This window comes from Patagioenas fasciata, chromosome 1 (genome assembly GCF_037038585.1).
Source record: "Patagioenas fasciata isolate bPatFas1 chromosome 1, bPatFas1.hap1, whole genome shotgun sequence".
NCBI lineage: Eukaryota > Metazoa > Chordata > Aves > Columbiformes > Columbidae > Patagioenas > Patagioenas fasciata.
The window spans coordinates 148,530,153-148,557,214 of record NC_092520.1 but is presented as its reverse complement, the minus strand read 5'-3'; the positions used below and the strand labels follow the sequence as shown (position 1 = coordinate 148,557,214).

Below are 27,062 nucleotides of genomic sequence, written 5' to 3'. Positions count from 1 at the left end.
TGACCATGGCTTTGGCTTAATGAGCTGGTCTTCCTGCAGTTATGGTATAAAAAGGAAAAATTATGAATAACCGTGAATGTTGCTGTTTTCAAAACCTGGACAAAACACAGTTCTTCAAATACCTGGTAGGACTGCACCCTGAAAAAATAAAGATACTTTGTACTTCTCTCTTACTTATCACAAACAGGATTCTATTAATCATGATGATACAGGAAGGTGTGAGATGGCAGATCAGAGCTGTCTGTGCTCCAAGGGAGGGAGGAAAGGAATGGGGATCATAGTTTGTCACTGCCCTACGTGGGATGAGGGAGGAAAAAAAGAGGAAGAGAATGTTTGGGATTTGCTGAAGGAATCTAGTAGCAAGACCTTTTGCCACCAGAATTTCCCTGGTCACTCCCAATAAGTTCTGAGTTTCCAGTGTCTGCAGCTTGGTAAAAGAAATAATACAGCTCTCCTGAAATCAGTAGGATCTGGTGAATGTTTAGCATTTGATTTAAAGTGGTCAACCATGGCACTTAAATACAGTGAACATGCCATTAATCTTTTTGGGGGAGGAAAGAATTATGGCTCACGTAGTGAGAAGAGGTGGAAAAAAGAACAAACCTTGTGACTGCAAGAGTCTTTGAAATGAGAACTGATTAATGAAATACAGGTTTAGTTCTGCAGCACCTTGTTCTGTAACTCTGCAGCTCTGCCAACCTTGCCTGCTTGCTTAGGACATGCCTACTACTATGAGGTATATTTTCTCATTAGAAGATGTAATGCACAGTGGCTGGAATTTAAGCATGACCAATTTTCTTCTTAGTGCTGATAATGTTAGTGACTGCCTTTGAATGCATAATTTGAAACACCTTTTGGTGCTTGCAAAAAAAATAAACAAACAAACCAACCCCCTTCCTAATGATATTGGCTGTTGTACTGCATGACCCTGAGTGTAGTTTACTGTATAACGAAGAGGTATTTTTGTTTCCAGATGACAGCATGCAGGAACATTAGCAGAATCAATATCACATTAAAGATTCATACTCCATTAGGTTGATATGATGGATTATTTTCTCTGAGTGCTGACACAATGCTTGGTTACGTCCATTCCTGGATCTTCATGAGGTGGCAATGGAGCTGACTCAGCCCTGCTGAGAACTTTAGTCTCTTAGGAGATCCTCCTTTGTGCCTCCTCCGGCAGTGCTGTCCCTGCTGGTGCGGTCGCCCAGTTATCTTCGTGGAGGCTGCAGCTGTAGGGGTGTCCTAGCACGGCGGTCTGTCCTGGGCTTGGTGCTTGCTGGGATGCTCAAGACAGTCATTGAAGGCCTTGCCAAGTGGCCAAGTTATCCAGAAGTGGAAGGTACGTTGGAAGTGGTCTGTAGAAAGCCACCAAAGGAAGGGTGATGTTGAGAAGGTCGACAGGAGAGTGGATGTCTTCTTTGTTGTTTCTGTAATGATTTGCATGAGGAGGTGTTGTGCAATAGCAGCGGGGAAGTGGAGTGGGACTGGAGAGCCTCAGCTTTACTCCTTCATTGTGTCTCTGGCTCACTCTGTGGCCTTGGAGCAATTCGCTCTCAACTTTTCCCAAAGGTAAATCAAAAAAATAATGCCTATTTATCTCTTTTTAGTACTTTCAGATGTGTCACAGAAAGGTGGTAAGTATTATTATTCATAGATTTACTTATTTTCCCACTTGTATTATTAATTTTTGTACATTAAAATTAAATATTTACATCTCTTACTCTGGGAAGATTAATTTTTCACTTAAAGATATGTTTCATGCTTGCCAAATTATTGCTTTAATGACAGTTATGCCAGTGTGCTGCTGGAGGGGCTACATCAAAGCAAAATGACAAAATGGTTTGAATTTCAAAGGCACAATGTTTACTGCATTGTGTGCAGTGGCTGGTAGGAAGGGACTTTCCTAGAAACACAGCTGAATACTCAATCAGGGAAGTGTTGATCTCTATTAACAAGCATCTTCCAAGTCCAAGAGTAAAAGTTTTCCAATGTTGTTTATGCAATTGAAGAGTTCTCATAATTATATAAGCAGGTCTTACAAAATTTTATAAAGTAGGGGAGGTAAGGCGACAGTTTGTAAAAGCAGCTGCATAATTTGTCCATCTACAGATGAGAATGGTGATTTTGAGTTTTTAACTATAGATTTAGATTAACTCTGTATTCTTGGTATTTAATTTTGAGTATGTCATTAGGAAACTTAACTTTAAAATGGAATTTTAAAATGTCTAATCAGCTATTCCTTCTTCAATTCCTCTCTCCATCAATGTGGAATTACATCTTCCCCTAGCTAATGAAGTAAATAAATCGATACAAATGACTTGCAGTCATAAAGTCTACTGAGTTATAAGCTTATACAGCACCATGGAGTCCACAGATGCATCGTTTTAGTGCCTCAGCTCTGGTTTATGAAGCAGCAGATTAGTAGGGGAGGTAATAAGGGTGGCGGGAAAGTTAACAAAGCCAGATTTCCCTTTTGGAATGGTGCATTTTTGGACTCTTTCCTGCTGATCTGTTTGGAACACGCTCCATGGACTTCCCAACCTCTCCCATCCTCCTCCGTTGGGAAGCACGTGAGCTGGAGCTCCCAGGTCCAGTGATGGTACCGTGAGGAGCTCCCAGCACTTTGGGCCTCTGCTCATGTCCTGAGGCACTGGCGCTGATGGGAAGTGGGATCAACTCGTAGTTTCTTTCCTCTTCTTTTGGACTTATCCATTGCTTTCTACTTCCAGTACTCTCCGTGTTTTTCCTATTAAAAAGGATTGCTTTTTGACAGAGAAATGGCTTTAATGATCAGGAGGAAGCACGTGACCCGTCACCATTATATACTATAAAATATATATGAAGTATATGCATATGTGTAAATTTTATAACTTATAGCATATTTATAAAACTATAAATTGTATGTGTGTAAAACATGAATATAGGCTGTACATATACATGTATGTATATACATCTATATACACGCATACATGCACGCACCGTTATATATGTGTATATATGTATATCAAAGGTTTAAATCCTGTATAGAAGAGGTTTAAAAACTGCTCAGATGAAGACATGTTCTGAATCTGATATAACTTGTCATTTTATTATTACTGATGTGTTTTTCTTGTTGGAGCCCGGAGGCTCTATGCAAGATTATGGTACTGTATGAAATACATATTAATCTCTGAAAGGCAGGAACTGAATAAACAAGGTGAACTGAAGGTAAGAGACAGGTAGACATGGAAAAGATACCTGGACTCTGCTGCATTTTGCTTTTACCTACACAAATGTAGGATTATGTTCCCAAAATCAGAATATAAAATAATTATGTGTTGTTATTAGCTAACAGGTGATGTTATTAAATATCTTTTGATGATATTTAGTTGATTTTTTTAGTGATTTTTTTTTTTTTAGTGAAAATACTTTTTTTTTAACTCAAGTTGCTTGTCACTAAGGAAAAACAAATGTGGTTTTGGAGACCGATATGTTGCTTTATTGATACTTCTAGCTTTAAAATTAAATCAATGGGAATTATACAGTGCTTCGGGAAACTTGCAGCTGGTGGTAACGAAGCAGAGACTGAAAACCTCTCCAGGCAGTTGCACACCTTCTGACTGAACTCAGAGGGATTTCAACTTATGTCTAGATTGGATCAGCGGCAGAGCTGGGAAGAAATCTGAATTTTCAGTCTCATTCACTTGGTAAGCTTCAGCTTGATCCATCCTAGAAATAAATGGGAGCTCAGTTTGTCTCAAGGTGGTGTGCTTCCAAAAATTACTTGATAGACTTGTCTGAAGGCAATTTTTCATTGCATTTAGAATTATGTGTGCCTAGCAGAGCTTGTGCTGTGACTGCTGAACTGCAGCAGCCCTACTCAGTCTGCCTGCTGATGAGCTGTTGCCTTCCCTAATTTAAATTACAGATTTTATTTCCTGAAATGAATGTTCCCTGCCTTCCTATGGAATGGCTCTGTTTTTGTGGGAGTTGGTAAGAGATGCTTGTGTTTGGATGTTTTTCAAGTTTCCTACACAGTGCAACTCAGTTTGCAATATAACTTGTCATTTTCATGGCCTTTTGTACCCTACCATAAAAAAAAAGCCAAAACAAAATACAAAGCGGAAATACTGATTTACCAAACTTTAATCAGGAGGAGGAGAACAAACAAGTGATGTGAAGGCAATCGCTGCCAGCAGACCCATGATGAGGAGTGGCTACCATGGGCAGACTATCCTCTAGTTTTATCCCAGAGCCTGATATTACGTGGTCTGGGATATCCCTTTGGCCAACTGGGGTCAAGCTGTCCCTTGCTGTGTCCCTCCTGCCCACCCTGCTCGCTGTGGAGGGCCAGAAACGGAGGAGACCTTGGGGCTCAGCAATCGCCAAAACACAGCTAAGTTATCAACACTGGTTTAGCCGTAGATCCTAACCCCAGCACCATATGGGCTGCTATGAAGAAAGTTAACTCCATCACAGCTGCACCCCGTACAGTGTGACATGATTAATTTGAGGGTACAAATTGCATCAGCTTCTTAAGCTAGAATTAAATTCGGGGCAATGTTTAACATTATTGAACTTTCATTTAACTTATTGTAACTGTGGGTCATAGGTAGAAAATAAAGACTTGGTTTCTTTTCTATTGCTCCCTGAAATAGAGAATGGAGGCAGATGAAATGGAAGGAATAGAAAGAAGAAATGCTTCCTTTTAGTAAAGGCGAGCTTTATACTTTTCTTTTGCCAAGCATGCAACTTAAATAGCTGGAATATTTTTCCATCCTTGGTATGTTGGGTAGAGGAAACCTGTTCGTTGTCACAACTGAAATGTCCATATGCAGCATTTCTAACAGACGAATTTGGTTCAGATGGCTTTGTAAAATTAATTTTATTTGGAAAGGTTCCAATGAAAGAGCTCTGTAACACCTTCCTTCACACCATATTAATTCACCAGGATGTGAGTTTGCCAAGTGTACGCACATATAAAATGAAACTCTCTTTCTTGAGCTACACTCCAATGATTATAACAACTAATTGTTGTGTTTCAGTGACAGCTTCAGTGAGGCTCTGTTTACACTCTTCATTTCTGTAATGACTGTGAATGTTACAGCTCTCTGCATGCTTTACCCAAGAAGTTACACTGCTGTGGGCTTGGTCTGCATTGGTTAGATGTTGAATAAGGATTAAATTGGAGTTTATTGATGCAGAGGATATAGTGCTGTGTTCAGCAGCTGGATAAACATCGATTTGGAGAACTGAAGATAATGTTTTCTGGAAGATGCCAATATTTCCCCACCCCCTCCCCCCTTTTCTTATCCTTTCTTCTACAGCAATGGAAAAGGGAATTTGCATAATACTTCAAAAACATAATGATTTATAAATTGAGATTGCAGGGTAGAGTTACTGACTTTTGCAGACTTAACCTCACTTTCAATCTGCCTTTCTATGGATGGTCTTAAATGCAGCAAGTGCCATGTCAAAGGAAACAAACCATGTTATCTGCTCCTTCTGTTACTTAGGCACGCTTGTTTCTGTTTAGCCATAGCTTTTCAGGCTGTGCTAAGGTGAATGGATTATTTTATTTGAGGTGAAAAAAAGTTTGTATTTTGTTTAAGCTCTTTAAAAGAAGGCTGTTACCTGAAGAAGCAAGAAGAGAGATTTGAAAGGGAAGAGAAGGTGTATTTAACCCCTCTCCTGGGGCTTTGCCTTGTCTAATCGGGGGTGCATGGCAGGTTGATGCTCTGTGGATGCGAGAACCCGTTTTCCACATGTGTTCCTGCCTTGTCCTTCCTGTGTTATTCCCCTGTGTTATTCCCCTGAAATTCTGATACAGGCAGTGGGGAGGGCTTCACGGGACTTCATCTCTTCTTGGGAAGTCCAGTGGGGAGGATATGGTGTGTGTCATGGGCACTGCAGGGTCCTCAAGAACAGTTCGGGGGGGTGGGATGGCTCTTCAATATAAATTTGGGGAGAGCTGTACTTTAGTGGCTGACTCTATATGTTAGCTGAGGCAGAGAATCTATAGTTGAGTAGTTTGCCATTTAGCAGAGTTTCTACCACTTCCTCTACTGAAATAGTACAGAACAGAAATTAGGTAGGAAATATAATGTTGATCTAATAATTCCATTTATGATTTTATTTTATCAGCAAACAAGTAACGTATTGCAAGATGAGAATAAACAGATGCGGGACTGCTGGAGATCTGGGCTTGCCGTTCTAATATGTCTTAGATACAGGCACTATGAATGTTTTCTTTCTTCTAGAAAGAAGAAAAAATAGTACTTTTTTTTTTTTTTTTACTGCTATGTATGTAGCTGGTTCAACATAACGATGCAAGAGATCCCTTGAAATAGGAGCTAGTCCTGCAACTAATAAAGCAATTGGAGAATGAATCTAATAAGCAAAATCTTCCCTTATTTGCATCTTCTTGACTTTTATCATCATCTTGACTTTTATTGTTAATTGATTTTCACAGGCGTATGCAAGAAGCAAATCATGATGAAATCAATGCCTTGACAGATTGTCAGAAACAGTTTATGATACATACAGGCTTCTTAAACTAGTATTTGAATCCTGTGGAAAGATGGGAATGTACAGTCACACAATTAATGGGTGAGGAAGTATGAGAAATTTAACCAATTTATCTGTATAAGTCTCACTGGTGAGCTGCAACTTCTTGTTTCTCTGCCATCTGTTATAATTACTGAGCTTTACCATGTGGTTGGAGGAGGTCTGTTTTTATTTCAATTTCATGAAGAGTTTCTATTTGTTCTTCAAATCTAGCTGTCCTTCCTGCAGTTACAAGCTTGTAAAATGTTAATCTTTCATGTTTTCCTCTTCTTTCCTCTGTGGTCAAGTTCATTGCCATCATTCTTGGCCATTAATAATTTTATTAGCAAGCTGAATGCATGTACTTAGTTCCTTTATAAGTAGAAGCAGTCCTTGATTTTAGAGCTGCAACAGCAAATAATAAATCAATGGGAAGTCATTCCTTCTAAATGAAGATGTATGGTAGAACTTGTTTGGATTTACATCGAGTGTGGAATGATTTATCTCTTGGGACAGCCAATAACAATGCTATCCTGTGCTATGCCTTCAAGTAAGTTTGAGATGGTCAAGTAAAGAAAAAAGAAAAATTCTTCCTGGCTTCCTCTCTCTCTTTGAAAGTTACGGGAATAAAAGGCTGGACTTGAGTTACCCACCGCTCTCCCAGCCTCTCATTTGCTGTACCTCTGAGGGCAGCCTTAGATAACATGACTGAGGTAAAGCCTGCCTTTTTGTCTGTAGTGGTTTGGCAGTTATTTTAGGCTAAAAATGCAAATTTTACTTTTGCCTTTTTTTTTCCTTATGTATGTGACGATGTTCTCATGCTGAAAAGACAGAATCAAGCCAGTCTTTGATCTTAGGCACAGTTAGAGCAGATGGAAAATATTCTTTCAGGGTAAGCTGGAAATTACAGGAGACTGTAACTGTAGGTAAATATAGGTTTTGCAGGTGATTATTCTTTAAACATAATAAATTCCACTAAAGAGATTAATTTTTTGTGTATATACATTTTATTTTTTTCAATCTGTTGTTTGATATCCTGAACTCTTTATTTCATGCTCACCTGCTCGCTGGAACCAGCAAGCAAGGACATTTGTAAGCAAGGACAACACTGAGGCTTCAGTCAAGATCCTCTGAAGTCAATCAAGAGGTTCCTGCTGGCATCCGCAGTCTCTTACACAGGGTTTATGCAAGTGGTGGTTATATATGGTGTGCTCCATATTTAGGTGAAATCAGTGTTTTCAGTGACTTAGTGACATGTGTACAGATATTGCTGCATGTACTATACCATCTAAACTGAACGATCTGTAACTGGTTAAAATTTTTTTTAAGTTGAACAGCCAAGTTCCATACCTCAGCCTCTATTTCAAATTTTAGAAATGTTTTCCAGAGGGTTAAGAGAAAGAAGAAACATTTTCATTACCATGGTCTTGAAGGGAAAAAGTGGATCTTTTAATGTGAGGAGAAGCAAAAATATTTTCACCACAATCTTAGTATAAGGCTGAAGGGGGCTTGAGTGAACACAAAGAGCTGATTTTCATCTTTCCTGACTTTTAAAATCAGAGTTATTTTTGCTTAAGTTCTACCACAGATGTTCTACGAAGGGAAGGATGGAGTGTTGGGACTGAGACTACTGTGGGCAGCAGTAGCTGGACAAGCAGAAACATTTGAGGTGTCCTTGTGACATGAGAGAGTCCTTAGGGCTGCTAAGCTTGCAGGGCAGGGTTCAAATCCAGGCACAAGCTAAATACAGATTTGCAAATGGCACAAACAAGAAATATTGGCAGCTCTGGGAAGAGTAAAGGTGAGGAAAGCCCAGAGTAGTGTATGACTAGCAGGGCCCAGGGGATGCTTGTGTCCTTCTATTCAGGGATGTTTGGAGCAGCAGAGCCAGCATTCCCCAGGGCTGCCAGCTCAGATCTCCTGTCTTGAAAACACCATGCCTGATTTACCTTGTCAGAAACCATCACTGCAGAGCCTCAGGAATGAAAATTGGATTGGCATTTTGTCTTTAGAGATACTGCAGGGTTACATTTGTTATGAATGTGAGGATGTCTGGTATTTTGAGCATAGAGAATGGTGTAGAGGACTGTTGCTCAAGAAAAAAAATAATCTGCTCCCTAAATAATGAAATGGCTGAATTTTAGGCTGGGCTTCAAGATGGTTTTCTGTGATAGTGCTAGTATCTAACTAACCTTGTTAGCTGAGGGATCAGCAAAGAGCCAGGTGGAAGCTTGCCCATGTCGTTGAACAGCCCTTGGCATGGCATTTTGACTGTCCTGAGTCTGGTTTTTATGTGCTGCTCAGGGAAGGATTGCCAGTACAGTAAGAATTTGGGAGAAGGAACGAGTGACTTTAAAAAAAAAAAAAAAGCAGTCCTCAGTGTGCCAAGTCTATCATCTGCTTTATTAGTATGTCATTTGCTGTGTTTACTGAAAACTCCAGTCATGCTGGGAGTCATCCATCCAATATGATGCATCTGCTGTGACCGTTTCTTATAACACATCTGATTTTATCAGCTCTGTTTACAATACGAAAAAGCATGCAACTTACGCTAAAGACTTTATTTACAAAGAATTATACTGTTCAGGTACACACTGGAAATATAAATTCTGAAAATATATTAAGGATGAGAAGGAAACTTAAACTTTGCTTTGTGAGTGAGAGGAAAGCCAAGTCATCAGAGCTGCAGCTAGGTTAAGTTCATACATTTCTGTTGGATAAATTAACTGAGGGAGAGAAAACATAAGAGGACAATGGTAAGAGAAAGGGCTCCGTCTTCAACCAACAGACTGGACTCACGTGAATAGTGCAGTGGAAAAGGTCGCTCTAAGAAGGGGACAGGCAGGGAGTATCTTTAGGTGTACTCCATTGCCATGAGCCATGAAGCATGCAGCAGAAGAGGGGAAAATGAAATATCCAGCTCCTCAACTCTAAAGTAACTGAAATGGAAGAGCAACTCGGGTATAATTTTTGTGCAAGAAAATCCTAGCATTGTGTTTATTTTCTCATCTACGCTACTCCAAGCTTGAGTATTCAAGTACAATCTTTCAACTTCAAGACAGATTGGGCTGCAACCTACTTAAGGCAGAAGTTTATTCAAGACAATATATATGAGATTAGCCCATCAGTGCTGTAATTATAGAAGTGAAATCTCCTCTTGATTGGCTGTTCCACCAGCCACTGCAAATCTGTCACCTGAACAGAGACTACAGGGCTTCTTCCATGCGTGCTCGGTTTTGTGCTAGTTCGGGCTAACCCAAAGATCTTCATGTGTGCCATATAACCCTTGCTGCACTACTTCCCTCTTGGTTGTTATCTGTGGGTTTGTTGGACATGTTCAAGTTAATTAAATACATGATGGGGCAATAATCGTAGCAATTTAACCGTCAAAACCTAGGTAATGGAAAAGCTCATTATTCAGTGTCTTATCTCCTCTTCTTCCAGACAGAGGCACTGCCAATGAGTTCTGCATTTCACATCTCTGTGCTTTTCCTGACGGCCTCTTAAATCTTCCACTCACATCAGTTAAATCAAGGTTCGTGCCTATGTCTGGTAACAAGGCTTTGGATTTTGTAATCAAAACTCTTTGTGAGCATGAATTGTGTTTTCATCCTTATTTTTGTCTAGTGATCAGAATCAGATAAAACCTTACAGATAAAGGGCATCTGTGGTATTTGTTTGTTTTTGTTTTGTTTCAGGGGAGCAGCAAGGCTGACTAAAGAAGGATGCTGCTAACCTCTGTATGGCCACCATACATCCCAGGTTTTGTTGCTCATAGGATTTACAGCACATTTCCAGGCCATACTTGTTTCCACAAGCTTTAAGGACCAGTTTAGATGTTAGTATTGGGTCAGTAGCAAGAAATCTCCCTGGAGAGCTGTAGATAAGTCTCTGATTGGAGTCTGGTAATGGGGACATTTAATCCCATAGGTGCACCCATGAGTTCTGTAATAAAGCTAGTGCTGTGGGCTGTGTCAGGGGTGCAGTTGTTTTAGCCACTGATTTATCAATCTTTTTGACTACTCAAAACACTATATTTTTTGTTGTTTGTTTCTTCAGTTATACTGGATCATCATAAAACCATCTGGGTCAGAAAAAGTGCTTAAGATCACTGAGTCTAACTGTAAACCTAACATTGTCAAGTCTACCACTAAACCATGTTCTGAAGTACCACGTCTACACATCTTTTAAACACCTCCAGGGATGGTGACTCCACCACTTCCCTGGGCAGCCTCTTCCAAGGCCTGACAACCCTTTCCATGAAGAAATTTTTCCTAATATCCAATCTAAACCTCTCATGGTGCAATCCGTGGGATTGCTTGGCAAAATAGTCTTTGATATGTGTTCAGTCAGGTTAGCTGGGGCTTCCCATACCTGAAGAAATTCTCAGATGACAACAGCCACTGTTCTTGGCTTTGTTGGATGAAACAGCTTGTGGAAAGGACCATCACGTGTGCAGCACCGCACCTGGACAGCCAGATGCTGGTTATGAAGCCACTTGAAGTTACACTGAGTCTTTGCCAGTTCTTGGAATTACATGAGTAAAATGGACTTCAGACTGACTTTTCTCAGTTTTGGCAAGCTGAGCGACAGCACAAGTGGAAGGTCTGGTATTTGTGATGCTAGCATGTGGGTTGGGACCAAGGCAGCCTCAGAGCATCCTGAGCGTGTTCCTGTTTCTTTGCGAGGTAAGAAGCCTTCATGGCTTTGTACAGCCACAAAATATTGTGTGGTTCAAGAGCCACAGCAAGTCTGTTAAGTGTGTCCCGTCAGGAACTTGTACCTCTTCAAGTGGCTCAGTGTTAACTTTATCATGCCTCTCAACCCCAAACCAATGAGACTTAAGTGTGTTATGAATACTTAGCCAATGTTAGAAAGACCTTTTCAGGCGTTAAGTTAGCAGGATAGCAGGATGATTATATGCTCAACTGGAAGATGTGGAAATTCCATAGTCTGCTCAGTTTAACTGGATGTTTTCCTCTGGGCAGGACTCTGAAGATTACTTCTTTTTTCCTTCCTTCTGGTGTATGTTATTGCTTTGTAACTGTAGAAAAAAAAAGATTCTAACAGGACAGTATGCATGAAAAGCATGAATATTGGGTGCTAACATTCTTGGTATTTTGTTCCATTTTTTACAACTGTAGGATCAATAGGTGAGATGTTCTGAAAGCTTGTGGCTAGGGAAACTGATGAACTGCAGTAGGAGTTTGTGCTAACATATGGCTGCTATGTTTCTGATTGTATTTTGTATTGGTTTTTCCTATTCACTGGAGTAGGAAAGACAGTAGTTCTGTCTTCCAAAGTGATTGCTGCTGTTGTTTATGGCTGTAATTGAATTCTGTCAGCATGAAGTAATGGTCATAGAAAGGAATCTCAGTTCCCTGTGATTAACAGGGACTATAGCGAGTATATCTCACACATAGTATTTCCACAAACAAAATGTAGTCACTTGGTTTTTTTTTATAATCTCATGTTGCTAGCATTTTACTTGAAAGACGAACTTTTGACAAATTTCTTTTGCTTCTTAAACTGACTATTAATAAAAGTATACAGAAGATTTTAGTTCCATAAAAATGCATAACACGTTTGAGTTAATAAAAGATTAGCCGTTCTCACTTTAAAGTTTTGTGGTTTTTTTTTCCTCTTCAGAAAAACCCCTTCAATTCTGTTTACTAGCAAAAAAGCAACATCTCTGTTGCTCATGTCATCTCAAGGATGTCATCCCACAGTTTTTAGTTGTGTTCAGTGTTGGGACCAACTCAGTGCCTTTGCAGGAGCTGGCTGACTGTAACCTTAGGTCAGAATTTTTAAAAATGGGCTAAAAATAATCATAGTATTGATTCTGATTCCCTTCCACAAGCCGTAGAAGCAATACTACATGAATATTAGTTGTGTTAATAATAACTGAATAAAACATTTGAAACAGATTAATCCGATTTCTGTGAATTTGAATGGTGAAGTATACAGGAATACTTGAAATACAATAATAGGATGCTCTTGGAGAACACATTACTTATACATGGGTGAAATACATGTATAGGCAGCCAGTACAACTCTCCTGTTACTTGCTCTAGACTCTGGAATTAAAGATGTGAAGTAATCTGCACTTGCCTTCTTGGAAATATTAAGGGTGATTCATTAAGCGGCTTCTGAAGATAAAGCATTAATTCTCTCCTGAAGGAATTTGCAAGAATTTGCTTTCACTTATATATTTTGTTGCATTTTTAATAAAGGAAGGAGAAGGGTAAACGTAGACGTGTGCTGAAAGTGTGCATGTAGCTAGGGTGGGAGATCCTGCCAGCTGAGCAAGGGCTTTCTCTGATCCTGCTGAATACGTATTGGTAAAATCAGTGCAAATATTTCTCATACAATTTCAATCTCTTAGCCTTAAGTTCTGTAACTGAGCTGGCTCCAAGAGCAATGAAACTGCAGTGGAATAAATCAACTTGGAAAAAAGCACTTATCACAGATAGGTATTGGATAGCCGAGAGGTGCAGCAGAGACAATCCTGAGACTCTGCTCTCCAGGCAGTGGCTGCCCTTTATCCTCTTCTCTGCACTTTTAATACCCTTCTTGATTCATAGAGCTATTACATTTTCCACATTGCTCTCTTTGAATCTGTTGCAGTTTGGTCTTTGAGAGCTAAATGGATGATTGTACAAAAACCAGGAGACTGATAATATTCTGTATTTTATTACAGGAGAAGTTAAATTGCCATTTCAGGATACATGCAGAAAGCAACAGGAAGTTTCACTGAGATAAACAAGCTTGAATTACGTGAGAAATATAAAATACTCATCAGGTGTATTGGTATGGCATTTATTCTAGGGATTTATTCTGGATCTGCTCAATAAACACAATACACATATTAAATGCTTTTCTTTTTAAAGATAGTATGTTTAGAACTGTTTCTGTCAAATCCAATGCTTAAAAATATTTGTTTTTTCTATATTAATCTACTTTATTAAAATATTGTTATTTGGTTTGTTGTCTTCACTGGAAAAAGCCACAGCGGAACCATTAAGCTGCTCCTGCAACTGCTGAGAGCAAAGTACAGAGGTTAAAGTAACCTTTTGTGCATTTGAAGAGGCAAACTGTTCTAGTCTTTGGTTAAAGACCAGCTCTGTTAGGGAAAAAGTTGCTCTACAAGTGCATTTTCCTGGATCAACACCTAAAGATGGAAGGATACTGACAGCCTGGAATCATGCATCTTGGCCCTAAGCAGTGCAGAGCTATGAGTTATGCTGTGAAGGAAGGTGTGGGGACCCACATTGTTCTGCCAATCCCATTTTTTGGAGGTGTTTTTGCTGCCTAGGATGTAACCAGCCTGCCCTAATACATCCAAATGTGATGTTTTGGACAAAAAGACACTGCAGATGGCAAATAAAACTCAGCTGAAAAAAGATACTGTAATCTTATGAGATCATCCGGCATTTTGGTGGTGTTATTAAACTTGATTCTAACAAGCAGTGCAGTAGCAGGACGACAAAAACCAGCTGCGGTTATCTGGCAAGTGTATGCTTCTGAATATGCTGCTGTGTGATGCCAAAGGGTCAGTGCATCTTTAAATAGGGGTGTGTTGCTGGTCAAAAAGTGTGTGTGTGGGGAAAATCGTCCTTGGCAGTGGATACATGGTTGGCTGGAATAGATTCCAGTGTCTGAGAAATAAATCTGTGGGACGGGGATAGTGTTGTGATTCAGATTCCCATCTCAACAGGCAGGGCTGCCTACTCAGAAGGGTTATATACTTTCCCTGCTTTACTAGCAGCATGGAGTTTTGTTAAAATGCAGGTGTGTGTTAATCTTGCCATTATTAAACTTGATCAGCAAGCATGACTGGGGGAAACAGACCAAGAACCCATTTCATTTGTGAAATATTCATTATAGTATGTTACTCTCTGTAAAAGATAGTTGAAAGATTGACTGGTTTGAAGTAGGTTAAACAGTTATCTGCCCCTTCAAAAATACCGTCAATGTAAGACTAAATTTATTAAAAGTGTTACACCGTATCTTATTTAATGACTTTCAAAAAGGTAATTTATAGATGATACTTTATTACTTATAATGCATATTTAGAGTTTATGAAATTTTTCCTGAAAATTGACTAATTGAGAAATGTTCAATTTCAGGATTGTGGCATACATCCAGGTTAATATTTTGGTCAGTATATCTGACTGGTGCTTTTTTCAGTTAATAGTCCATCTGTTTGTGAATATGCTAAATCTTATTCAGCCTGAAATAATTACCTGAGTAGCTGCAAGGAGAAAATAAGGAGTTCTGTCCTAATCCAATGAAATATCTTCTCTGTTATTAGTGCCATGGAAACCTGGAGGCCTATTTACATGCTGAGGTTATCATGTGCTTAAGTGCTTTCCCAGATTGAGACCTCTTTTGCATCTTTATTGAAAATCCACTTAAGAAAAAGAAAATCAGTCTTGTTGCCATTTTGACTTCTAAAAGAGGGTTTGCAGTGCTGCTGTGTTTCCTCTACTAATGAATCTCTTTTGCGCTGCTTTTATTCTTCATCATGGCTTGAAGTGAACCCACTTCCTTTTTTCACCCTTTTTAGGGTGAAATGTCCTCCCTTACATTTAAAGGGTTATGACATTGATGACAATGTCAATGCAGCGAGCTTGGTAACTGTTTTTTTTTTTGACGTTTACATTAATCTTGCATTCTGAATAAAGAGCAAATCACTAGTATTTCATATGACCATTAGGTCTGTACATTTTACAAGTTAGGAGAGCAAATCTGCATCTTAAAACATCTGCTGAGATGTCTTAAGCTTCTATTTGAGTTTGGTACGGCTGAAACTTCTAAAATTCAGTTTAGTCCCACGTATGAGATTCTTCAGTATAGTTGACATTCTCTGGGTCCATATCAAGATAAAAATCTTGTTTGACAGAAACATCAGCTATTTAGGAGAAAAAGAAAGGGGGCAGGGGGAGAAGATGGAAAGGAGGAACGATTACGTTTTCTAGCATGCAAAACACTGTACTGAAGAAGCGATATTAATACGTACATACTTATTCTTACATCTTGAACCACTCGGGACTTGAGCAACTGTTTCACTATGGAAAATTCAAAGCTTAAGTAGAGTTGCTCGTCAAGATTTCTGAAAATGTGTATGACCTTGCCTCTGATTAATGCTAGGCCTAAGACAGTGGGATGAATCCAGCTCCCCCTAAAGACGTCAATCAATGTGTTTATTTAACTGAGTATAGTAATTGCTACATCTGACTTGTTCTTGAAATGAGACTTTGTATCCACTAAAAATTTTCCCTGTGTATTGTGTCAATATAGTGTGGTGGAAATAGCTGTTTCTGTAGTAGAAAGAAACATTTTTAATGGAAAGTTACCTGATGAGAGGGTTTTCTTTGTTTGTGGTTGGGAGGTTTTGTTTTTTTTTTTGGGGGGGGAAGGTGTGTTACCCCCACTGGCAGACCATGCCTCTGGAAAATAATTAATCGTACCTTAAATTGTGTCATTATCGGTCTTTATTCGTAGTCAAATTTTATTTCAGGACTTAAAAGAAAACATAACAAGATAAAAATCTGTGGAGCCCATGAACTTTTAAAAACTTGCATAATATTTCATGTAATCTATCTGCCTAAATGAGAGATTGTGAGTGCTGTCCAATGCATGATCGAGTGATTTCTAGCAGCTCTGAAGTGACTTCTCTTGAGAGGTGAATGAGTAACTAACCTAAATGTAGACTTAATGTCAGTAGACTTAAATTCATGTTATAGCAAAGTGCTTATAGGAATCTGGAAGCAGATAAAGGCAGGAAATCACTTACCTAGATTGATTCTCAGGAATCTCTAAACCCTATGGGTGAATCTCCTATTTCAAGACAGCAGTAGGGGACAGTGAAAATAGCTTTGAGTAAGTACTGAAGATATTTAAAACATGAGCAGATCTTCTATTTTCTTGTGTTATAACAAGTTCATATAACTATGAAATTAATTTTTTGGCAGGGATATTTTCTCACCTAGGAACAGCAGTTGCCTGGCTTCTTGCCTTTCTGTTACTGGTTGGAACAGATTTGTTTGAAACAGCATTAGAAGTTGTATTTTCTTTCCTTACCACTACATTAAGCTGTCCTGTAGCACAAATTATTTCAGATGGGCGGGTGCATTTTGTTTTCTAAGGTTAGGTATCTCACAGTCCAGGAGCCCTGTAAGGATGTGGGTTGTAGGTAGCAAAAACTGTACCATTTATCATTCACTTGAAAACTACCCAAGAACCTGGAAATATCTGTGATTATGAAGGGGAATGATACACCAAGCAAAGCTGAAAGTAGATTATATCTCTATTTTCTTTAGCAGGATAAATGAAGAAGACTTCAGGTATACATATATACATCAGGTTGTACCTCGCCAGAACTGACTTTTCCAGAGCAACCCACTTTGCTTAGTATGGTCCAAATGACTGGAGCAAAAGCTTTTATGAGAACCCTAGAGACTGAACAAAGGCCTGGGTTTTGTTCTCATTGTTTTCCTTGAGGTTGTCCACTGGTAAAAACTGAACAATTTCTACATCACCCTTTCTAAATCCACATCTCGTCTCTGGGAGACTTTTCTGTGATACGTGCTCACGCACTGATTTAAGATAGCGACTGTGACAGTGTGGGGAAAATAGCTGTCTTCATAAGCAGCCTCTCTTTATGGCATGTGTTATGTGCACTCAGCTTTTAAGTACATGGATGATGGACATGCTTTCGAAAATTCTTGGAAGTGACTTCCTTGCCCACATCAGTTGGAAGAGGTTGTCCAGGGGGAACTGTAGGTACACCTGCACAATGAAGTGGCACACAGAGATCCATGTTACCTGAATGATTGTCGTGGAAGCAGCGTAGATGCTGCACTCCACCAGGCAGCTCATGCATAGTGAGCTCTGAATTGTGAGTGGCCCAAGCTGTGCACCCTGGCTGCATGCTCACACCCATTGTAATGCCTGAGCCAGGTCAATCGGGGCTGACTGGGTGCAGCTGTGTTGCACTGGACAGTGTTTTATTTTTCACTTTATTGTGTGCTATCAGAGGTTCCCATGAACCCCAACGTGCTGGTGGAGGCTGACGCAGGTACGTTCTGTCTCTTTGAGCTATAGGAAAGCCTTTTGTGCCAGTCTTATCTGCCTTATCCAAAAAATAAAACCCACAAACAAGCAAACCCCACAAATCAAACCAGAAAAAAACCAAGCCTTCTTTGCTGAGACGTTTTAGTAGAGAACTGTATTTTAAGAATATTCATGTCATGTGCCAGATTTTTATCTGTGGGTGGCACGTCATGCTTGTTCTTTTCTTGGAGCCTGAAGGATGTTCTTGGTGGCTCTAGCTTTTCTCAGGGCAATAGGTTAATCAGTTCCTTGGACCATGGGTCTCCTGTAGGCACCTGAGAACATAGCTTACTAACCTGCTTTTGGTTCAGTGACTTGTTCTTCCTATAAACATTTCTTTTCTTGCTTGAGACCTGAGCAGCCAAGCTAGTGCACTATCTATCTATCTATCTATCTATCTATCTATCTATCTATCTATCTATCTATCTATCTATCTATCATCTACTCCTTATTTATCCACAGTCACGGCGCAAGCTGGGTGCTGGCAGATAGCACAGGCTGACCTTCCTCTCCTGGTGGGCCTGGAGCTGTGCCCGATCTTCCTTTAACAGGGCTAGCAAAAAAGAGACAAGTCAAGTAGTTACTTGTAGCCAGTTTGATTCAGAACAATTGGTTTGATTTCTTAAGGCATGCAGAGCTGCTTTTTGTTGGACTACCTCTTTCACTGAAGTATCAGGTTGTCTTTGTCATCTTATTTCTATAGCACTTACCAGTAAATAAAATAATTTTCTGTCTTCTCTCCTGCAATTTAGTAGGAAGGGCATTCAGTCTGATTTGGTGTTGATTGGCAGTCACAATTCACAGTCTCTTTTTTTTTTTCCTTGTTTCCTTGGAGCTGGTCTGTGTTATTGAACAGAAGGCTGATAATTCCCTGCTGAATTTCAAGGACTGCTGAATGAATAAATTGTGTTGGGGAGTGAGTGAGAGGGGAAACACTTATTCTATATGGTGTGTGTGTGGGGGGGTTTCTTTAATGAAAAATGTATTTTCTAAAATAGTGAAGCAAACCAGCTGTAAAAGTGAACAGCACCAGCTATAAAATTAGCCTGGAATGTGCAGGGTATCACTTCTGGCTATGGTTCTGCAGATAAGCCGTATGATTTTGTTTTCCAAAGTAAGTTAAAACCTATCTATCTTTAATATATGCAGAGAAAATAATTTTAATACTTAGTTAGGCTACTTTGTATCACAGACTGTTAACCTGGACAAAATCCAAGTGGGGAGGGGAGTTTTTATAAGCATGCCTTCCCTCTCTCTCCTTCCCCCAGCTTAATAGAATGCGAGATCTAACAGATCTAATGCATGCTCTCATTACAATAAATATTCCTGTTCTTCACAATTACTACATATGCACACATATCCACATATATCAATATTTAGAAATATATATATTGCCTTACTGTTGTCATAAGGCAACTATTTGTGCTGTTACAACTTGTTTTTCCTAGAATGATGCTGATGTGTACAAAGGAAAAAAATAATCCCCAAACTCTGCAGAATTTGCTGCTGTCAATTTGATGCTATGAAAATACAGGCTGTGCAGGCGTGAAACCTCCATGGAATAATAAGACAGACCTTCTGAAGTAATACATTGAAAAGGATAGGTGATAGAAAATAGCTTGTGTGGTCAGGAAAGATGAATTCAGTCCCAGACCTTTATAGAAAATACTGTGAATATACCTGCAAAAGGAAATGTTTTCTGGCTGATAGAGTAAGTGGAGTAATTAGGTGTGAAAGTACACTTTTCACAAAGCAGCTTGAAAATATAACTGATGAGCCTTTAATTGGCTCCTAGAAATGAAAGAAAAAAGGGCAGTAAATAGAAAGCAAACAGATTTCTTTGAGAGTTTGTTGTTGTTTTTTTGTTTTGTTTTGTTTTTTACTGTTAAGAAGACAGATTGCAACCTCACTTGCCTACCATGCTGACACTGTAGGCATATGTTCTATGTAATGATTTTTTCAGCTGACCCAGTTATCAGATGAAGTTTTAATGTAGGGGAATTATCGTCTTTATAGGAGTTTTTCATTTTGCATAGCATGCTGGGAGATTCCAGATACAGGTTTCAGCTACATCTAAAGTCCATGACGTGAAGGAGTTAGCAGCATTCCACAACCAAAAGCAGAAAATTAGTCTGCACTTGTTAGAAATGCACTTAGAATTACTGAGTGGTTTTCTGTTTGCTTGTTTGTTTTCCTCTCGTGTTTTCAGAAATGTGGTTCTTCAGTTCCTTTTGATAGGCTAAAACTAAAGTCAAAAGCTAATGAGCCTTGAGACTGAATTTCCTTTTAGCTGACTGTGTCAGCATCTTGGGTGCTTATAAGAAGCTGCTGAGCTCCCCATCTTTCTGAAGAGGTGAGGGTGCTTTTGTGGATGAAGAAACGTGACTTGAAATGTTTGAGCTTCACTCCTTATTCCACTTCAAAAATGATGAGAAATCTCTGCTAAAGACAGTTCTGGCATACTCAGCACTGGTTGAAGTCTTTAAAAGAGGCAGTTCAGGATGTTTCTTGCACATACAGCTTTGGAATGGACAGCAGCCTTGTTCAATAAAATCGATGAAGGCATTAAGATGCACAAATACCCTGCTGTCTCTGTCATGTCAGTAGATGAATTGCTATTGCAGTGTAACAGTCTGTGGAGTCTGGGTAAGCAGTTCTCCTCAGGAAAAAACATGTTAGATATGCTACTAGTGAGAAAATGGGGAATGCAGTTATATGGTCTTTGTAAATTCGATGAATCCTTTCTTCTGAAGTCAACACTTATTTGCGATTCTTACAGCACCGTGTATCTCATGTACTCCAAAATTAAGACTGCTCTTGCTCAGTGCACCTGTCATGGCAGTGGGAAGGTTAAGAATCTGGAAGGATCTTTGTCTTACCATACTGAAGTCCTTAGTTTCTTCTTTTCCCTCCCGTGTCCCATAGTATTTCCTATTTGTTTTTCTGTTGTCCTTCCTGCTGCCTGATACTACAACAGATGCAGTCAGATCATTTCTGTGAGACCAGGAGATCTGGGTTCTCTTGCCGTGGACACACAAGCTGCAAAGAAATTTGGGTGTGTGTTATCCACCTCACCTTTGAAGAGAGAGAAACCAACAATCAAAGTGTATATACTTAGACAAGTAGCCTATTTTTGAAAGAAATCATTTATCTACAATCCTAGTGAAGAAAGTGAGGGAAGTCTATAGCTGGCACCTCTAGAACTCTGTCCTGTTCATGGGTTTGCGCTTTTGGCATTAACTTCCTTTTTGCCTGAGTTTCTGTTTCTATACATGTACTTCTATTTGTATATGTACATGTTGTAGTAGAATTACCTAGTTTGTAAACTAGTGAAATTTTTTTTTTTTTGGCTCTAATTTTGTGACTAATGAAAATAGGGTAAGGGCCTGTGATATAGTATTCAAGTATAAAATAGAATTTGTTTTCTTCATTCGGCTTTCCTCATGGATGCTACCTATGTCCTGCTGAGTGAACAGCTTGAAATAAAAATGAAGAAAGCTTATCCCAAAGAAACTGTGGAAAAATGTCTTTACGTAGTAATGCCCAAAGAGCAGTGATGAAAGCCTCATCTACCAATAGAGAATGGACATGAACAAATATATAGCAAAAAACCCTACATGGAGCTTGTAGCTCCTCGTACATGTGTTAAACTGTATTTTAGAGAAAAACGCTGGGTCTTCATTGCATGAATTCTGTGTTAGATACCTGCTGGTGAATAATACTTGTGTAAACGCAGGTGGGACCACACTGAAAAAGCGGAAACAGTGTATTTTTTTTTTTACCTGCTTCAAGCACATGTTTATTTAAAATTTCTATCATTGCACCAGTTAGTGATTGCTGGAACATATTTTTATACAACCTATATAAGAGTTTTTGGGAAGCCTTGTAGTTTCAACCCCGTCCTTTGCAATAAACCCCAGCTTGAATGTCACCAGTACTGGCTTTTTGCGCATCATCATCATCTGCTGATCTTTCGGTGGCCACTGTAAAGTACTTTCAGGTTGCGCTGATGCGTGATCCTTATTACAGGTAGTGTCTTCTTTTCAAATGCTTCTAGTAACGTACTGTTATTAACATAAGAGTTTCTTCCTGGTTCAGCAGAAATAATAGGGCAAGCAGCCAGGCCATCACTCACTGTCAGTGTTTTAACAGCGCAAAATCTAATTAGTTTATCTCAAAACTGCTCTCTATAATGGAGGTTTGCCAGTTTAAATTCTGTGTACATAAATGCACTAACCCTTATGGTCTGAGTAACAGTCACAGTTGACATCCGTGACACTTGGAGTGAAAACTGTGGCTATTTTCTGTAAATTGGGTGGCTATTTCAGCGGTATTGAAGCTGGCTGTGTAATTTTACTATTATGATTTTTGCCTACTTGAATGACAATTGATTCAACAGAGAATTGTGATAGCACTTCCGTCTTTCCTGTTATGTGATTTACCTTAACTTTTTTGTTTCGATTTTCTGAAGCATTTCAGCAAGTCAGTAAAAACACACAATTACAGCACCAACTGATGATTTGTATATACACAAACTACTTATGAAATAGAAATCTTTTTGTAATCAAAGAACAAGTGGGAATGTAAAGTTTCTGGCTTTTTTAAGCTGAATGTTTTCTGTCATCTTACTTACAAAGAGCACATAACTTTTCTTTTAAGGGTAAACATTTGTAATTTCATACTATTTCCATTAATAATGCTCATAGCATGTGTCTACTTAAGAATGGAATAAAACCTTTTGTTTTGGGACTACCGTTAACAGAATTCAATTGAAAATTAAAGCAACTGTGTTGAAGACCCTAACATTGTCAAACCCAATTTTATAATGTAAACAACAAAGTCAAAGTAGGATAAATAGTATCCCCTATTTTGAGAAATAAGAAAATGTTTATGCGGTCCTGGATTGTCAAGATGAGTGTAGCAAAGGGATTTTGATTCTTTCCCTTTGTCAGATCCCAGATTCATTGCTCTTCAAACTGAAAGGTTAATATGTTTTTCACATTCAAAAATATGAAGTGTCCTAGAGGAAGAGAAGGCTTTCTGTTCCATTTTTCAGGGGAAATACTAACTAGAATTAGTATTTCCAGGAAGCTTCCAAAATAACAAGAGTAATAAATTACTTATGAGTGCCCAGTTGGAAACTAGATTACGAGGGACTTGATATTTAGAAAGCACTGACCTCCTGCCTTTTAAGATGCAAAGGCCTTTGAGGTATATAATTATAGATACTCAATACACCTTGAAAAATGTTGGCTAGTGTCTTCACTTCGATATTGAAAAACATTATCAAAATAATGTGGTGATCTTTAAAGCCATGGTCATTATGATGTCTACTTAGTGAATAAAATGAACACTGATCTATCTCCACTATCCTCCTGACCAAATGAATACCATATTCCTGTTAGTATGCTATTATTTATTCATATTGAAGTGGTATCTATAAGTTCCAGCTATTTAGGAGGAAAAATAATCTTTATTAGTTAATGAATAATTAACTTAGTCAAGTAGTGGAGAGGTGAACTGATTCACACAGAGAGGTCATGTGAAATGAGTGTGGCTACAAAGGAAGTTTTCCTGAGTTGATTTCTAATTTTTTTTTTTTTTAATGAACTCATAACTATCGTCTTTTAACTCTCTGTTGTAAAACCCATTGATACCTGATTTCTATTAAGGAATTGTTCTTTGTTTATGAGTTATGTTAGTATATAAGCTAAGGTAGGCTTTTAAGGACAGTGACGGTGTCAGTATAATTATGATCTTGAACCGCTGCTTTCAGTTAACTGGGGTTAAATCAGTAGTTACCACTATAGGGTTTTCAGTGTTAAATTTCTGAATAGAGAAAGAATAATGAGCTTCTTTCAGATTTTAAAAAAAGACCAAGACTATTAAGAATAAATCTGAAGGCCAGAAAAGACCGTTATATTAAGCATCTTAATTTACTATTAAGTACAGGCTATAGAATTTCATAGACATTTTTATGTTGAGCCCAAGAGCTTATATTAGACAAATGCAGTTATTGCATCCAAACTTTACCACCAGCCTTCAAAGGCCAGGTGAACAGACTGATGAGGCAAACATAGCCCCAGTACTAAAAATAAGTATCCCTTTTGATGGTAATAGGACAATACATACATCCATACACTGTAATGCACACCAGGATATCAGAGTACTGACCACGTATCCAGTTCTGATGAAAAGGGGAGACCAAAGGGTCTTGTATAGACAGTCTAGAGGCAACTCTGTTTCTTCTATCAGAGTGGTCAAGATGTCATGTCTTATTTTTCTGGATTTTCAGCCACCTCTGGATATTACTAACTGAGTGGGTATTAGTTATCTGGAAGAATATAATTGTGGCATGGCGGGTGGACAAAGAGTAGGTGTATTTAGGAAAGTAGGTGGCACGTTAAGACAGTACTGCTTCCATTGGAACATCAAACTAAATTTATAGTGGTATTATTCTGCTAAATTTGCTAAATGTACTGCTGAATGCCGTTTTGCCCCTCCAAGACTCATAGTGTTTTAGCTGTAACTGGAGCTGTTTGTGGAGTTAAAAGGTTCAGGGCTCATTCTGTTGGTTTTGGGACTGTTCAGTGTATTCAGGATTCAGACTGGAGAGCTGGGCATAGCACGGGCTGCTGTACAGTGACACACTCCCCTTGCCGATCTGAACTGTCACTGACGACCTGCAGTTCCTCTCCAGCCTGGTATCTGTTTGATATCTGTGCTGCCACTGTGGGGCTGGGGCTGGACCCGCAATAAGTACTTTCACTTGACTATATCCACATTTGTTTTTCTTCTGGGCTGGATGCTCCTGTTGCCCAGTATGGGTGAACCGTGGAAATCCAGCTCTCACTAACTTCATTCATTGACATCTATTAACTAAATCAGCACCAAATTATTTTCCCTTAACAACAAGCTGCCTCCTATGGCTCGTTGTGCTCCTTTGTGTCTGTCTGCAGTTGGACACACAATGGTCCTTTCCCATGCTAATTACCTATTTTTTTTTGCTTTTAGCAACTGTAACACCAGGCCTTTTGCATGTGCTCACGGTCTGCTTGTGAACTACATCTCCTGTCATGTAGTCCTTGTGATTCCCTTTGGTACTCAAGCCTGTTAAATACTATTTATTCTGACTGTGGAATCAGTTGACATAAAAGTGTGGCTCTGGCTGGGTTTTATTTATAGTTTTTCTACCCTCCTAAAATAACAGTTACTGCTGTCCTAATCTGATCATAAAGGGGTTTTGCTTTGTTTTATTTTCTCTCTGTAACTGTGATCTTCGGTCATTCATTGCCCCCATATTTTTAACTGAGCACTGGTTTTATATCTCAGCTGTATGTTTTCCCCATCCAAACTCCATTCCTGGTTTTTGTGCCACCCACTCTTTCTGGTGTCCATTAAAGATATGCTTAGTCTTTTAATGCAGGTTACAAGATATCCACTTCTTTTTATTTTGGTTTCTTCCTCATCCATGAATTTAGCTTGACTCTCTAGGCCTTCATTGTAGTAGATTACGACTTAAATAGGTTCTTCTTCATCCTTATTAAAAAAAGCACACCAAAGTTCATCTGTCAGTCTTCCTGTAAAATGTTTTAATCCTTCAGAAATTATCTACAAGCTCACCCAAGCTAGCTGCTGCTACCTGGTGGAGCAATAATCACCTTTAAAAGGTGACTTTGTCCCTCGTATACTGTTAGTTTGAAGCTATCTTCATCATAATTATATTCCCTCTTGTCCTTAAGCAGTAACACTGCTGCAGCTCCTAGTAGTTGCTTCGTTGTGAAGAGCAATCAAAAAATGAGAGATGTGAGGGATGTATAACATTAAAGCAATCTCAATAATATAGCAAAGCCTTTAAAGCATTGTAAGACCCAGCAAGTCCATCTTATTAGCTCATTTTTAGTTATTGGATTAGCTTGCCTTTTTGAATTGAGCACAGCCCTGTCATCTACTATTCTGGTTGCTTGAGCAATTTGATTTTGATCTAAATTTTGCCTTTCCATTGCGAATCACTCATGTCTCCCTGTTTAAACACCTAATATAATTTGGTACGGTTTTAACTTGACTGGCATCTAATTTCATTTCAGTAATAATTTACTCATTTCTGCTTTGCTCATGATTCTTGGCTCTCCATGTTGAATAATGTACTCTGTCACAAAGTTTTTGCATTTGGTTTATTTCTTCTTTAATGGTGTGTAGGAAGAGCATGTGCTGTATTCTCCAGGACATTCATGAGGTCCTGCAAAATGTGAGTCATGCTACATGTTTCTGTTCTAGTTCAAATTTTCCCCAGCTTTTCTGGCTGTTACTGTATCTGTTTTCACTGCTGGCTTTCTGAAGCTGGTATTTGCTCATTACTTAGTATGTGATTAGCAGTCTCCTTCTGATTCTTGCAGGTTGTTTATTCATTTATTGATGATGTGATATTCCTTTGTTCTTTGGGGTTCTTGGATTTCTCAGGTTCCTTTAGTAATAATGCATGCTACACAGTAATGTTTAAAGAAAGTGTATGTACATATAGGCGTACATAGACAGATTCTTCGTAATAACTTCTTATTGAGTTCTATCTAAATACTGCTATGATACTGGTATTTTTGTCCTTTTCAGGTTATAATACAGTGACTCTACAATTTTAACATTGAAGAAGCTGCTGTTCTTCCTAGTGATTTTTTTCCATTGCTGTCACTTTTTAAAGTATTGATGCTATTTCTCATTTAGACTTGTCTTACTTTAATATCTTTCCCTTTTGATTAAATAGTTCTTGTTTCGTGGTACTTTCTACCCTCCAAATAGGTTTGCTTCTTTTGTTAAATTGCATCTTTTCAATAGACGAAGTAGGTGAGTCTCTTCGTAATTGAAGTTAATTGAGAGTAGTTTAGTAGCCTCTTCTATCAAAGCAGAAATATGTTGTTCTTGTTTTGTGGTGGTTGTTTTGTGGTTTCTTTCTGTTTGTTTGGTTGGTTTTTTTAACTTTCATTCCCACTTTAACATAGTGGTAGTCACAGTGCAGCTGAAGAGAAAGTTTGGGTTTCTTCCAGAGGTGTTGTCGAGGGTTTAGTTTGCGGGGTGACAACAAAACCCTGGCAGATGTATTGTTAACCTCCTCTCCCCCCCACCGCTTCTCCCTTTTGCCCCTACCTCTCCCCCTTTCCCACTCAGGACAGGCAATCGGGAGGGAAAGGAGAGAAGAGAGTTGGAAAAATTAAAAATATTTTACTAATGCTACTAATAAGAATAGAGAAAATAATACAAAATATACAAAACCGATCTTGAAAGTCTCAGCAACTGCAGAGCCGGCACCTGAAGTCCTGGATTGGATTCTGCAGCCAACCGGAACTGGATTCAGTCTCTCACTAGGCCTCAGTTTGCAGGGACGACTAGCAAGGTCCTCTCCTAATGTCAGCCATAAGCAGAAG

General features: G+C 38.9%; 1 protein-coding gene across 10 annotated transcripts in view; it reads left to right on the top strand.

Annotated features, from left to right (window-relative positions):
• Window positions 1-27,062, top strand: part of BICD1 (BICD cargo adaptor 1) — a 182,211-nt gene that overhangs the window by 49,678 nt on the left and 105,471 nt on the right. Inside the window, exons 2-3 of one of the 10 annotated variants that reach the window (XM_071817215.1) lie at window positions 9,973-10,063; window positions 13,229-13,318. The exons of 8 other annotated variants lie outside the window; for them this stretch is intronic. In XM_071817215.1, the coding sequence (XP_071673316.1) occupies window positions 9,973-10,035 (63 nt within the window). In that variant the 3' untranslated portion in view covers window positions 10,036-10,063; window positions 13,229-13,318. Of the gene's footprint in view, window positions 1-9,972; window positions 10,064-10,587; window positions 11,701-13,228; window positions 13,319-27,062 lie in introns of those variants that run through there. One more of the 10 variants, XM_071817217.1, reaches the window with a different exon arrangement.